Genomic DNA, 15,401 nt, shown 5'->3' on the forward strand with positions numbered 1-15,401 from the left:
TGTAATGAATCTCTGGTGACTGAGGCTAGGAAAAAGAGCTCAATTCATGATGCCCTCACAGAAGTGTCTGGGGCATAAACCTGGGCTACTGTTATTTAATCTTAAGTGGAAGAAGTAAGCAAATTTATCATTTCTTAGGAGTTTGCAACTACTTGAAACAGATGGAAAATATTTGCTTCTAACAAGATTTGCCCAAACCATAGAACAGTTTAGCATCCTAATGTATCATTAATAATAAGAGCTAGAAGCACATAGTGCTTTTAAGTTTTGCAAAGCACTTTATATGCATTATTACTTTTAATCTTTACAACAACCCCATGAAATAGATGCTATTATTATTCCCATTTTAAGGATGAAAAAACCAGAGGCTATGAGAAGTTAAATGAGTTGCTCAGGGTCACAGAGCTAATAAGTTTCAGAAGGGTTTGAACTCCGGTTTCCTGACCCCAAGTTCAACATTATTCTTTCTGAGTTCTTAGGAAAAACCAATACCTAAACTTCTGCTTTTCTTTTAAGTGCATAAACTCACTACTTTACCAAGTTTGATAACAGAATCTACTTTATCAGGAAAAATGACCTTCTAATCATCAAAAAGTCCAGATATTCATGCGTAGAAAAAGCAGGCCAGGGAAGTGTTGTTATGATTTTTCTAACAAATTTCTTGAAAACAATGATGTCTCTGATTCTTGAATGGCTTTCTGACATTCTAGCTTCTAACAAGGTCTGTGAGAAAAGTAAAAACATTGTTTTGTCTTGCTGCTGTCAGCTTTTGGGGGAAATAACACTGAAAGATTTCTACACAAGAGGACAATGGCAATAACCAGTGGTTCATGCTGGCAGGACTATAGCCATTGTCCTAGACTCTGACATTGGACAGAATTTTTAATATGACTTATTAATCACGAGGTTTAGTTTTTAAGAAGACATTTTATTTCTCTCTTTTGGATGATTGCTATAAAATACCTTGGGGTTCCAAACTTCATTTATCAGAATGCCAGAAAAAAGAAAATGAAATCAGAGTGGACCTAGTGGGTTAAACATTTCAAATTTCATTGCACTTTATGTAGATTAAACAAAAAATTAAAACAGGCATTCACTTCATATTTAAATTTTAACAACTTTGAGACATTCAAGACCTTTAAACTGAAGTGTAATCACCTCAACATCCTGTGCTTTTCTTACTGACTGGCTGCTATTCTTGAGGGATCTATTTTGTTTTCTTATAACTTAAGTGGAAAATACGAAAACCTATTTCCCAGAAGGTCTGTGAAATGGGCTCTTTTGATGAGTTTGTGCTCACCTCATACTCCTCCTTGAAGCCATAACCTTCTGCACATTTCATTTGGGTGATGTGCTGTAATAAGTCTGCCACTCGGATGGCTGGATGAAGTTGTCCTGTCTGGTAGGGCACATCTGCGTTCTCTCGCTTCTTATAAGTGTGGGACTGGACCAAGCTGCTTGTGTCACTGGCCATCGTATGGGTTTCATCTAGAAAAAAGAACGGCACAGAATAAACAAGGAACCATTGATGAGCTAAGTTTGGATCATACTGTCGGTTAAGAGACTGATAGTTGACATCACCTAAATCTATGACTGCAATACCCTCTTGTGATGGCTTGGCAAGGAAGAAAAGTAAAATGACCAGAAAGTCTTAATGGGCTCAGCAAGACTGATTGGAATGAGGCAAGTAATCTATGCTTTGCAAGCCAGTCCAAACCATATATTGCTTTCCAAATGCTAATTGACAAGGAGAGTTATTAAGCCCCTCAGCCACAGTGTGCTAAATCAAACCGAAGTTTCATCTTGAAACTTCATCAAGTCCCCTTGATATAAAATAGGACTTGTTTCCTTCTGAGATTAGTTGACTCTTCTTCATTACAAAATGAATTCCTTACAGATGGCCTTGTGAGCAAAATAAAAGTGCACAGAATGGTTTATGGTTTTTAAAGCCAGGACTACAATGAATGTGTGGATTTGATACAAAACATTGAAAACATACACACACACACACACACAAGAGGGAAGATGACAAGGGGTCACCTGACTGGTCACTTGGCATGCTCTAGTCATGGGCCATATCACATGTGAAATGTTAAATGACCGCATGCAAGCCAACACAAAACAGAACCAGCTGGGTTTGTAAAAAAAATCCCTAGGTAATATACACATTCCCACTCCCTCCACACCTTTTCAAAGGGGCAGATGGGGAACTTACCATTTATTGGCACTTTTAAGAAGATACATATCAGGAGAAAAAAAAGGAGGAGAAAAAGGAAACAGGGCATAAGCAACAGTAAGTACTACATGAATCATTACAGGCAGATTTTATTTTGAACTTTAACTTCACAATTTAGGCTTCTATTCATAAATAATTTAATCAAAGGGCCAAGCCCAGCTTTTTCCATCAGGTTAGGATGGAGATGTTTAGCAGAAGCACTTCAGAGTAAAAGGGAAGTGAAAATAGCTACCTACTTGCTTTCAACCCCCCCCCCCCCCCCGAACCAAATAATGACCAAATCAGGTTAATTCTTACTTTATACATTTTTTCAGTGAATCACTTGGGCCAAATCCACCAAATTGTGCTACAATTTGGTCCAAAAAAGCCTAAAGAGGCCATAGTTTTAATAAATAAGTGTTAAAAAATTAGTTTCATTAGCTGCAGAAATACTAGCTATTTTAAAAAATCTTTTGCATGGGAAAAAGTTTCCTGATACTAAGATTTTAAGAAATTCAGTTTCTAAAGGTCAACTTACTACATGAACTAATCATATTACATAGTGAGGGTATTTTAATCTTTATTAACGAATCAAATCATCAAAATTTACCACAAAATTAACTTAACTCTTAGAATACAAACATTAGAACTAGAGCTAATTTTAGGAAAAATGTGAAAGTATTTAATATCTATATATCTAATGCACAAGATTTAAAAAAAAATCAGATTACTGATGGAATGTTCAGTTTGACTTCAAAGACTATCCCATTTAAAAATACTAATTTTATTTATTCTTGTTTGGAATTTAAAATCTATGTACATTGCAAAGCACCTTGGGATGTATGGCATGAGAGGTGGTACACATTTGCTATGTTGTTGTTGCTGAAATGGCACCTGGATCACTACAAGGTGGCTAAAGACACAAAAGACAAAATAAAAGTGTACTAAGTTGTTTTTATGATTTCCTTTTGGATTCACTAAAATTTGACAGCTTCTTTTCATATGTCAGAGCAGTCACAATTACACCTGAACAATTTTCCTATCAGATTTGTTTACTGTTGAAACTTGTCTTACAAACTGGGGTATGGGAGCCCCAGTTAGAATGCTAAATCAGCTGGGCTGAGATGCAGCACATTCTTTCCTTGGGATGATAATAAATGGAACATTGGTAATGAGTTTTCCCCTCTGTGCCTCTCTCATTCTCTCAGCTTTGTATCCTTTGGGATGTACATTATTAATATATGCTCTGTTGTGGGATGACCTTATAAGCTTCCTTTAAATGATTTGGACCAGTCAGTGGGGACAAAATCAGCAACCTAACCATTCTCCAGTTTCCAGCAGGGTAGGTTATGATGCAAGAGCTGGCCATTCTTGTACTAAATTCTGCTCAGATTCATGAGTTTTAAACCATCGTAATTAGAGCTACCCAGTGTAATATGTATGAAATGACCTGCCAATACATAAAGATTGTCTTGTTATCACTGTAGGAAGGATTTAAACTTTAAAAATAAAATCTACCTTAGCACCTAAGAATAAAGAGAATGTTAATAAATAAATATATTCCCCATAAGGAACTATCAGGTTTGTGCACCAATAGTTTTAAATTTAAATTGTGTGCTCAAAAATTTATAATAATTATCTATTTAAAATACTACTTAAATCTTATTTTTTTTTTCACAGAACCTTCATGGTACAGTAGAAAGAGTACTGGGTTTAGAGTTAGGTTCTAATTTCACCTCTGTGACCATAGCCAAGTTAGTTAACAATTCTTGGCCTCAGTTTCTTTATCTATAAAATTGGGTAGGGGGAAGTGAGAGGTGTTTAGACTAGATAATCTCTCAATCCCTTCTACCTCTAAATATATGATTTCATGAGCCTAACTTGATTGTATCTTAATATGTGAAAAAGATTCATAGCACTGCCATATAATAAGACTTAGGGGGGCTGGAAATAGCCCAAAGCTTCTACCTAGAATTTGAAGTCTCAAGATTAAGTGATAAATATGATCTAACATAATGATGTGATTCAGAAAAAAAATGTGGATGCACAGATGTGTTAAGAGATTTTAAGACTGATAATACTAGTAGAATGGATATTTATATTTTCCCCATTAGGTTAAAAATAAGATTAAAGGTCTATCAAAATTATGATATAAAAAACTTTAAATGTGCCCTGTCAGAAAACCAAAGATGCTCATTTTGACACTACTGAATGTGCCCATTATTTTCAAGTTCTGAGAGATACTCAGACAAATATCTATTTTATTTGATGGAAATTCAAAATTCTCTTTCCTATTTAAAAAAAAGCCTCAAGAATGCAAAGGTGATAGGATTTGCCATCAATGTTATGTTTCCCAGTATATCGTATTTTTTCAAAAATGTATTTTAGCATATGTTGACTTAAAAAAAATAAGACAATTAGCCGAACTTAAATTATCTGGGAATGCTGGCACATGCGAATGAATGACTGAGGAGGGCCCTGAATGTTTAAATCATTCTGGGCATGTGAAAAAGTTCTGCTTCTCTATATTAAAAAAAAGAAGCTATTATCACCAACCCAAAAAATGCCCTAAAAATAATCATTGCAGACAAATTATTGAAGTGTTTGGTCTCACAAGAATGAGGAGTGGGAGAGTTGGGAGAATAGAATCATGTGTTGATTTAACTAATGCCTACTATGAGACATAAAGATTTTTATCAGCAGAATATGATCAATTTAAAGAAATATAATTCCAAAGCATTGTCATTAGTTACTTGGACATCTATTGATGCTATATATAATCACCAATATTTATCAGTTCATCAGAGTTAGTCTTCAACCTGTATACTTTAAAACTACCAAAATTATCTTTTAAGGTAATTATTTAATCATGAAGAAGACTGATACACTTTTTTTTTTTTTATTAAAAAATCATCAGGGTTTAGTAATTACGAAGTAGTAACTACCAAAAAAGGTCAACTACTTGAAATTGATTTAATAAGTTTATGGTAATCTTGTCCTGAAATCTGAATATTTTCTTCCTTTTGACAATGTGTGGCTTAGCCCTCCCCACTCACTCATAGCTCCTCCAAGGTCAGAATATCTACCAGACAAGCTGCTAAATGAATGCTATAGCACACAAAGAAATCTCAAATCTCAGCCTGTCAAAAGATTCTGCAGATGTCATTTGCATGCAGATTACATTGTTATGGTAGCTATGATTAACTTGTCCCCCACTCATGTAAGTAAAGAAATAATGCATTTCTTTGTTATCAAGGTGGCGTTAAAATAAAGGAGAGGCACCATTAGCCTCCATCCCAGCACAGGAAATCAGCAGCACAAGTTCTGAGTCTTCTGCCCTTTCCTATGTGGCTGCCCCGACTTTGTCTTACTTTGGCAACACATTGGCTTAAGCTCACACAACAGCATAGAAAAAAAATTAAGACTATTACAAAATCATGAAGAGAGAAAAGTGAAGCACAAGAGGAGAAAATTGACAGTTGCAAAGATATAAACCTTTGTAAAAGAGAATTAGGAAGAAGTTGGAAAAATTGAGGATGGAACTCTGGCTACAATGAATTGTTATATACCTTGATGCCGTTTTTGTTGTGCTCCTTTTCGGTATGGTTAGTAATAGAGAGAGAACACAAGCCATGATACACTCTGGTTACTTATCCGTCTCAAATGCAATAGCAGCTCATGCTCATTTTGTTATCATAGCCAGGTAATGCCATCTCTCTTCACCCTTCTCATATTGGACATATGGGACATTACCCCCAACCTCCACCCCCCTGTACTAGAAACATTTCATACTTTAAATGTTTTGTGCCCCACTGGGCTAACGCCTTATTTTATTTCCAGTGACATCTGACAAATAATATATCATCTGATTGCAAAGTGACATCTTGTCATTTCGCTGTTCAAAATATCAGCTCCTTTGAAATTTGAGTATATTGCAGACACAACAGAAAATTGTTGGTATTGTGAGCCTCACCAAGATCTGGTAGGTGGCCAAATTTCATTTTGATAATTTTATTTTTCTGTATTTCATTTGGCATAATTAGAAAAAAGCTATTTTCAAAATTGAAGTCCATAATATATACATATATATATAAATAAATGAAAATAATCAGAGACTATTTTCACTTACATAATTATCATATTGGGCAAAATACAGCTCTCAGACACCTAACATGGCTAGTTTGGGAGACACTGTATTCTTTCTGCATGCTCAAATCTATGGGTAGCATCTCAGATACCTACAGTAAGGAGTCTCCTGGAAGTGTGCTGTCTGACTCAAATGTAACAGCAAAAGTCTTGGCATTGTCCCCAGCACACATGCAGGCAACCTTCCTTCTTGAGGGAGAATGTTTTGAAAACTTTCTTTTTATTATTTCCATCCCCCATATCCTGTGCCCAATCATTGCATCACACAGAATAAAAATGCCAGTCTCTTAGAAAGTGGGCGCTGACTTTCCAAATTATTCCTGCAATAAACTTTGATAAAGGGAAATGTTCTCACCTAAAATTGCAGTTGGCACAAATGGATCTGTCATACATCATAAGCAGGTCAATGCAGAAAAGGTAAAAAGAGAAAGAACAGTAAATGATTGATGAAAAGTTCCCCCATGTCCCCCTAGAAAGCATCTGGTTACAACATGTCAAACATATTATTAAGCTCCTAAAGCACTGTGAATATAGTAAAGTGAGCACTGATTGGTTCTGATTGCTAAGGGGTTTTGAAGAGATGAAACAATGAAAAAAAATCAGTTACCTGGGTAATAGGAATTAGGCACTGTGGTGCTCAGTGTATTAGTTTTCATTGTAAAAGATGATGGTGAAGATACAGCTGTAAAGAAAAGAAAATCTAGTCATTGACAGCAGAGAGGTCACTGCATGGGAAAATTGGAGGCCACTTGGAGGGGAGGATTCTGAGGGCTCAATCCTGGTTCAGATCGCTGATGTCAGCAACAACTCAGTGATCTGCCAAAAGTCTATGTAGCAATTACTGTTATTGTCATTGTATCAAGAACTGGCCTGGTCTCTGGCATGAGAAATTCCTATTTGTCTTTGAAGGAAAAAACCCTGTACTTCAGAGGTGGTACATTTATCACTTAAAAGAAATTTTAATCAAAAACCAGTTTTGTCTCAAGAAAGTCTTTCTTTTGACCTTTGTCATGACTTCCAGCTTCACCTGGTATATTTCTGTTTTCTGACTCATAAAGTTGCTTCTCTATGAGGAATAAATATCTGCATATGCTTTTTGAGAAATAGAGATTTTAAAAAATGAAAATTTAAAAGAAACTATTCAATAGGAATGCTATTACTTGAAAAAGACACAAATATTGTCCTTGGTTTCCTCATTATAAAACAGGGTAGGAAGGTGGAAAATATCTAAAGTCCTTACCAGCTCTAGAATTCTGATTTAATATATAAAATTATGTTATTTGGCTGCAAAATAAGTCATCCTCACTGATTTATTTCCAAATATTTATTAATTTAGCCTCCTACCCTTTAATATCTTCTAAAATCTTTCCTCTAATCTTCAAGGAAGTAGAACTACTGTTTGCCTTCAACCTTTCTAACCACCTTTAGCTAAAACAGTCTTGTCAAGTTTTAATCTGTATATGTTTTTACCACGGAGTGCTTTACAGCTGGAATAATTTAATTTCACAAAAAGAAAGTTTCTTTCTTCCACTGGTAAATCTATTCACTCATCTCTCTGACACTCAGCTAAATCCCTACTCTCCCATTTATTAGTGTGCAGCTACAGTTTCCTAAAGCCATAGGTAAGAGTTGAGTGAAAGGTGGACATCAAAGGTGGATGAGCAGCCAAGAAAATTTGTCTTATCAAACCCTTGTACCAGAGGTATTAGTCCTCCCTGAGCACTCCAATAACCCCTAATGAAAAGGCTATAGTAGAACTGTTACTTAAATATGTAAAAAATTATATGTATATTTCTAGAGCCACAGAGATACTCTTGTCTAGAAACACTACATCCAGTTGGGGTTTTTTTGTTTGATTGTTGACAATACTATCTCATCCATTTTAAAAGATATCTTTCCTAGATGATAACCTTTCAGTGAATCTCCTTTCAGGGATAATCACAATGATGCAACACCAACCATCTCCAATCTAACTCATTATAATTTTCAAATATATTCTTTTCCATTTACAATTGTTACATTCTATTTTAAAGTAGACTTTTGATTTACTTTGAAGTTTGACTCTCTTCCCTACACTTTTCATTCTGGTACATAGGGGGAAAAGGTTAGAATAGATTTAAGGAATTATACTGATTGAATATTAAGCACTTAACTTATTCTTTTTACTTAAACCCTTACCTTCCATCTTGGAATCAATGCTGTGTATTGGTTCCAAGGCAGAGGAGTGGTAAGGGCTAGGCAATGGTGGTTAAGTGACTTGCCCAGGGTCACACAGCTGGGAAGTATCTGAGGCCAGATTTGAACCTAGGACCTCCCATCTCTAAGCCTGGCTCTCAATCCACTCAGCCACCCAGTTGCCCCCCATTTAACTTATTCTAACAATGGCTCTACATTTATACTGATGACATGTTTATCGGCCATCTCTCCAATTATCTGATGCAGTAAGTAGATGGTACTGAGCTAGGGATTGGATAAATATGTTTTTTGCCATTTTACTATTTGTGTGACTTTGAGTAAGTTTCTTTTACCTCTGTTACAAACTTTAGTTTTCCCATCTGTAAAGTGAAGGGGTAGGACTAGATGACCTCACAGGACCCTTGCAGCTTTAAATCTAATATTTGTATGTTTCTAGCAGGGATTTTCAGTGTCTGGTTTTTAATATGTATTCTTTGCATGGTACTAAGTGCCCTATATTTACAGAAGTATTTCACATCCATGAATAAGCCTTATCCCTAGAAAAATTCTATACAGTAAAATGGTAGGTATTTATAGAATTTAATTCAGAGGTCTACAACACCATTCACATATATTACATTACTATGCAAACCTTAAAGTTCCTTAAATAAATGCCACATTCTTTTGTGTGAATTTTATTTAAATCCATACAGATAACTAGTGACTAAGCAGAGATTAGAACTCAGGTTTCTTGATTCTCTTAGTTCACTGTTCTTTTTTCCTACCTCATGGTCTTAAATCTATCTTAGAGGATTATTTGTAAACAAATATTTGAAATAGATAATTGTTTAACATTTCCCCCTAAAATAGAAAAGCATTACAATTATTGTGGTTATTCAGTCATTTTTCAGTTATGTCCGACTCTTTTTTTTTGGCATCAATATTAGTTTGGTTTACCACTTCCTTTTCCATTTTATTTACAAATGAGAAAACTAAGGCAAACAGGTTTACATGGCTTTCCCAGGGTTGCCCAGCTAGTGAGTGTCTGAGTTCATATTTGATCTGCCAAAGAATTGTCTTTCTGACTTCAGGTCCAGTACTCAATCCACTGAACTACTTACTTGCCATGTTTTTATGTTAAGAGGAATGAATGAGAAGATTTTTGCTGAGCATAAAACGTCCATTCCAAAGGATTTACTTTAGAGGTCTGCTTGCTCATTAAGCTGCTTAACTAAGGCTGACTAAAAAAGGCACAACAAGGTGGAGTGCACCTATAAATCAACCTAGGGCAGCAATAATTCAAGTGATTTTAGTCAAGCCATTTGCCATATTACTTGCAAATATTTATTACATAAGTTAATAAATATTTGTATTATAAGATAATTATGCTCATTTTGTCATCTGCAAAAGCCAAATAAAACATTAATTTTATTATAGGACAACTAATCTAGAGCTACAATAGATAGATAGTTCCATCCTCTTATTTTAGAGATGAAGAAACTGAGGCATAGAAAGGCAAAAGCACCTGTCCCAGGTCACACATGTTGCATTAGAGTTGGGATTTGAATCTAGGGCATCAGAATAAAGAGGGAGTCCTCACTTCCCTATATCATGTTTTCTCACTGTCTTCATTTCACAAATACCCAAATACCACTCTTATCTCTCCTTTATATGCTCTGTTTTATCCCATTTCATAATGGCTTGCAACAGGCAATAAAATCTGGATAGGTGGAAGACACATTTTGCTCCCTCATAAATATTTTGATGTTTATTTCAATGTCCTGGGACTTTATTTCTTTTTACCTCACCTACAAATTAAAAAGTCTTCCCTGTCTTTGATTCCCTATAGCTACTTTATTTCTCAGAGTACTCCATCATGTAAAGATTCCACACACATTCATCCTTATACTGTTTTTAATGTCTTTCTTGTAATGGATGCTTAAAAACATGCCTGTTGAGTTGAATTGTGCCTGCAGCCTGCTGGTCAACTAAACCCCTTCGGAGGTAATTTTCCTCCCCCAGAAACTGCTTTTTTTGTTATGATAAAAGCTTTAAGAGAGTACTGTGATAAAGTTTCAGCACGAGGGTCAATCCTAATAGACAGACTTTGATGTGGCCAATTCAGTGTTCAAAGTAATGGGAGGAGAGAAATGAAAGAACATTGCCTTATTTTTACTATTGGTTTTATTGATGGGCAGGATGAATAGAGACTCAATGGCAGGTCAGTCAGGAAAGCTAATGTAGTCTTCATGGGAATTCTGCTGCTCATGAAAAATTCTAGCTTGCCATAAATATACTCACTTTAAAAAGGTAAATGCTAAATTAGAATTCTTGTCCAGAGATACATCTCCCTCATTGTTCAAACATCAAAAGCTCTGGAACTTGATGTATATTCCTGCTATTTGGGTGAGTTACTCTAAATACATTTATTTGTGAGAATTTTTATCAGAAAAAAGTCATTTTGGAAAATCATCCTGTGTTCTTGCAAAGTGAAACTTTAGTAAAAGTATTCCAAATATCCTCCCTACAATATCCTTTCTACGTTACCATGCAATGTGAGAAGGAACATGGGAAGCTGGGAAAGAGAGTTCCTGGAGAGCAAATTCTAATTATATACTTTTCTACTGAGAGTAAGAAAATGCCAACTATGACTAAGAATACAAAATCTGATTTGTAATGTTGGTTAATTCTCCTAAAGGTTATTATGTTATCCTTAAAAATATAATATGTAAGGGAAAAAATCAAACAATAACAACAATGCCTCCCTTCTCCAGAACACTGAAGTTCAATTTCTCTAATGGGCAGAACATGTAAGAAGATAATTTCTATTTTGTCAGGTAAGTATATTCTATTTCAAAACATTGGCTACTATCTATATTTTGTACATATATATTTGTACATATATACACACACACACACACATATATATATATACATATATATATATACATACATATAGTGTCTCAATAGGATGTAAGCTTCTTGAGGGCAGAGACTAATTTTTGTCTCTGTATCCTAAGACCCTGACATATAGTAGATGCTTTAAAAAAAGCCTTACCTTCTGTCTTAGATTCAGTACCAGTATTGGTTTAAAGACAGAAGAGTGGTAAAGGCTAAGGAATGGGAGTTAAGTGACTTGCACAGGGTCACATAGTTAGGAAGTTAGGAAGAGAGAGGTGAGGCCACTTTTGAACGCAGGACACTGTAGATACATAATAAATGCTTGAAGTTGATAATCTGGAGTCTCAGCAGTTTAGAGTTGGAAGAGACCTTAGAGAGTGCAGACCAATTCATATATTTTATGCATGAGGAAAGGAGGTCAAATCACTTGTCCATGGTGACAGGGATTAATAAGTAGTAGTACCTGGATATAAACTAAATCCTTAAATTCAGGTTTTTTGACTCCTATCCCAGTGTATTTTCAAGTAGACTAAACTGCCTACTCTGGCACTGTGAATTAGGGGCAAAAACAGGTTGTCAGTGGCAAAATGTGGTTATCATTAGTGTTGTCCATACAGTAAACAACCTTCAACAGAAGGGCAGAGATAACCATAATGGAATCATTTTATGATAATCTTTCCATTGACACCTAAGAAATGCCCACCAGAACTGAGCTCCATTAAGCATTCATGAAAGATCAGTGACAGTGACATACTGAAATGGTCCCTATATGGCAAGCTAAATTGTGCTAAGTGTAGCTGGGGTGAGGCAGAAAACTGTATGAAGCAGAATGGTAAATGGTACAATACAAACATATATTTCTGAGAAGCAAGAGCAGGCTGACTATTGTGTTGTGCCCTCTGTGTGGTGTGGCAGGAAACATGCAGAGAACAGAGAAGAGGGACAGTGTTTCTTGAAGACACTGATTCAGGTCAGCCAAATAGGGCTATAAGAACAACAGAATTTGCGAGGGATGGTTGTTGCCCAGGGGACAGATTACATGCATACTCTGAAGTCTGAACTTTGCAGCCATCTTTTTAAACAACGTACACACTATCAGAATTGTTACGTTTAAGAACAAAGGAGAGGGTCACATGCTTTCCTTTGCACCTTTGTACCCCCAAATGACAGCATTCTTCCACAACCAATTTTTTTTAAGGAAACCAGTGGATTTGTGCAAATTTATCCAGTTTCTCCGTGCTAGTTCCCTTTGTGATCATTAGCATGCATTCTCAACATGGCTAGCAAAGACTATATTGCAATGTAGGGGGAAAGTCAACTAGTCTATGTCAGAAACAGACTTTAACAAAATTTCCCTCATTAGTACGATGAATTAAGGAGAGAGAGAGAGAGAGAGAGAGAGAGAGAGAGAGAGAGAGAGAGAGAGAGAGAGAGAGAGAGAGAAACAGAAGTAGAATCTTCTTATGTACCTATTTCTTTGTAATACAACTAAAGTCTGCCTAATATTGGAGGAAAAGACTGTAATTAACTATTGTTCAGTAATTCTTCAGTCATGTCACTCTGACTCCATTTGGGATTTTCTTTGAAAAGATACTGGAGTGTTTTGCCATTTCCTTCTCCAGCTCATTTTATAGATGAGAAAACTGAGGCAAATGGAGTTAAATGATTTGCCCAGGGTCACAGAGCTAGTAAGTATGTGAGGCCAGATATGAATTCAGAAAGATGAATCTTTCTGACTCCAGCCTCAAAACTCTATCCACTGCACCATCTAGCTGCCTAAATTAATTATTTAAAAAAGTTATTGTTTATTCTTCAAACAAACAAGCTCATTGTTTCTTATAAATATTCTAGAACCTGTTGGACAAAGAAAACAATTTAGTTGTTACTACCCTGTAGTAAATTATTTCTAGAATACTTTATCTATATAACACATCAGTATAAAAGAGAATTGTGACCAAAAAATAGTGAGCAAGAATTTCTTACAATAAGATTCCTTCTTTGTGGTTAAAAAGATTGAAAAATCTTACTGTTATTGCTACTGAGGGGGCTTCTTTGGGCTGACTTCTCTATATTAGGAACACTGTTCTACAACCTTGGGAGTTGGGGGAGTGTCCAGAAGGACTGAAGTAAATCATTGAATTAAGTAAGCAAGGGGGAAGTTTTTGGTGAATTTTTTAAGCCCTCCCCCTCAACTTTTGATCCTCAAAAAATAAAGAGAAATGATTGAAGCAAACACTTCTGAACTTACATCTGCCATTCAAATTGTGTGTGTCCATGAAAGAAAAAGCCTCATCACAGTTGGTTCCTTGCTCAGCATAGCTTTTATCCATTGAATTCACCATGACGGTCATCTCCTGTCGAGTGCTGCTCATTGTCTCCTTTCGTTTCTTGGCCAGTTTCCTTAGAAAACAAAGTTCAAATACACGTATTAGTTTTTGCAAGATGGATCTGATTAACCTTTGCATATCTCATAGTGATTACTGTGCCTGGCACATAGTAGGCACTCAAACAGTGCTATACACTCATTGGGCAAGACTGCAGGTCTTGCATTCTGAGATACAGCCTTCTCTCTGCTCCTCATCTGCATAATTACATCTCAGGTGGGAAAACATGCTCAAAGTGATTTGTAAATTTCAAAGTGTTATGAAAATGAAAGCTATTACTAGTGATTATTATATTTCTTGGTGGCTCTGCACTGATTGTCTCTCATGCCTGGAATGTACTCCCTCCTTTCTTTGCCTCACAGCATCCCTCTCTCTTCCTTTAAAACACAGCTCAAGAACCATCTTCTGAATGAATCATTTCTAGATGCTACTTGATTGCTACTGCCCTCCCCCTGAAGCTACCTTATATTAAACTATTGTGTGTATATTATATTAACTTTGTATTATATATACCATATACACATATATAATGTGTAAGTATTAAGTGTGTATATTTGTATATCTAATATGTAATTGTTGTTTCTCCCATTAAAATGTAAGCTCCCTGCAAGCAGGAACTGTTTCATTCACTGTACTTGAATCCTCAGTGCCTCACAGAGTACTTGGCAATTGTCAAATATATGACTGATTAATAAATGCTGTTTGAATGAAAAAATGGGAATAGTCATCTAAATTTCAAATATAATTTAGGTGTGTTTATCAATAAGAGATCATATGAATAGAAAACAATTTGACAATATACAATTTAACAAATATTTATTAAGTGACAATTATGTGGCAAGTGAGATAATATCCATAAAGGTCTTAGAACAATGCTTGATACATAATAGGCACTTAATAAATGTTTACTCCTTTCTCTTCCTCCCCATGTACAAGCACTAATGCTAGGTACTCTATAATATTATTTATACATATGTGTACATTTACACATGTAAATGTGATATGTATTATATATGATGAAATTTTATTTTATATGCTCAATACAGACACAATTTTTAAAGACCAACACTACTATAAACTGAAAATGATGCCCTCGTTTACTACTTAAATACATGCTGCTTATAACACCAAGTTGGATTCCATAACAAATATTAATAATATATTTATAAAATCCCTCAAATTTGTCCAAAACTATTGCTATATAGAGCACACTAAAAGTCACAGCACAAACTCTAAAGAACAAAAAATACTCTAAAAGCCACACCAAAAAACCTCAAGTGCAAGACTGCAAAGCCTCAAGAAACTCTCTGCTGAAATAGACTACAATTTTCATGAAATTGAGCAAATGAAACAGTGACTTACAAGACTTGTGACCAAAAAAAAAATGCAGGAAAGCAACTGTATAATCATAATAACAATTTACACTTGATGATTATAGTTTACAATTGGCTTTGTACATTATCTGAAGAGAGAGACAATATGGTATCAGCACACTACTCCAAATGTCAATTAAACATTTGGCCACTATTAGTGATGTCCACAAAGCAGGCCAGACAAATTTCCAAGATGTTAGACCTCCA

General features: G+C 35.4%; 1 protein-coding gene across 10 annotated transcripts in view; it reads right to left on the minus strand.

The window, feature by feature from the left end:
- PTPRM (protein tyrosine phosphatase receptor type M) overlaps positions 1-15,401 on the minus strand; it is a 1,053,679-nt gene that overhangs the window by 222,224 nt on the left and 816,054 nt on the right. For 4 of the 10 annotated variants that reach the window (XM_056820784.1, XM_056820785.1, XM_007487703.3 and 1 more), the window contains 4 exons: positions 13,686-13,837; positions 6,969-7,043; positions 6,717-6,743; positions 1,301-1,488 (listed from right to left, as the gene is read on the minus strand). In XM_056820784.1, coding sequence (XP_056676762.1) covers positions 1,301-1,488; positions 6,717-6,743; positions 6,969-7,043; positions 13,686-13,837 — 442 coding nt within the window. The remainder of the gene's footprint in view (positions 1-1,300; positions 1,489-6,716; positions 6,744-6,968; positions 7,044-13,685; positions 13,838-15,401) is intronic. The other 6 variants (XM_016432808.2, XM_056820786.1, XM_007487704.3 and 3 more) reach the window with 2 other exon arrangements.

The sequence above is a fragment of the Monodelphis domestica genome, chromosome 3 (genome assembly GCF_027887165.1).
Source record: "Monodelphis domestica isolate mMonDom1 chromosome 3, mMonDom1.pri, whole genome shotgun sequence".
Lineage (NCBI taxonomy): Eukaryota > Metazoa > Chordata > Mammalia > Didelphimorphia > Didelphidae > Monodelphis > Monodelphis domestica.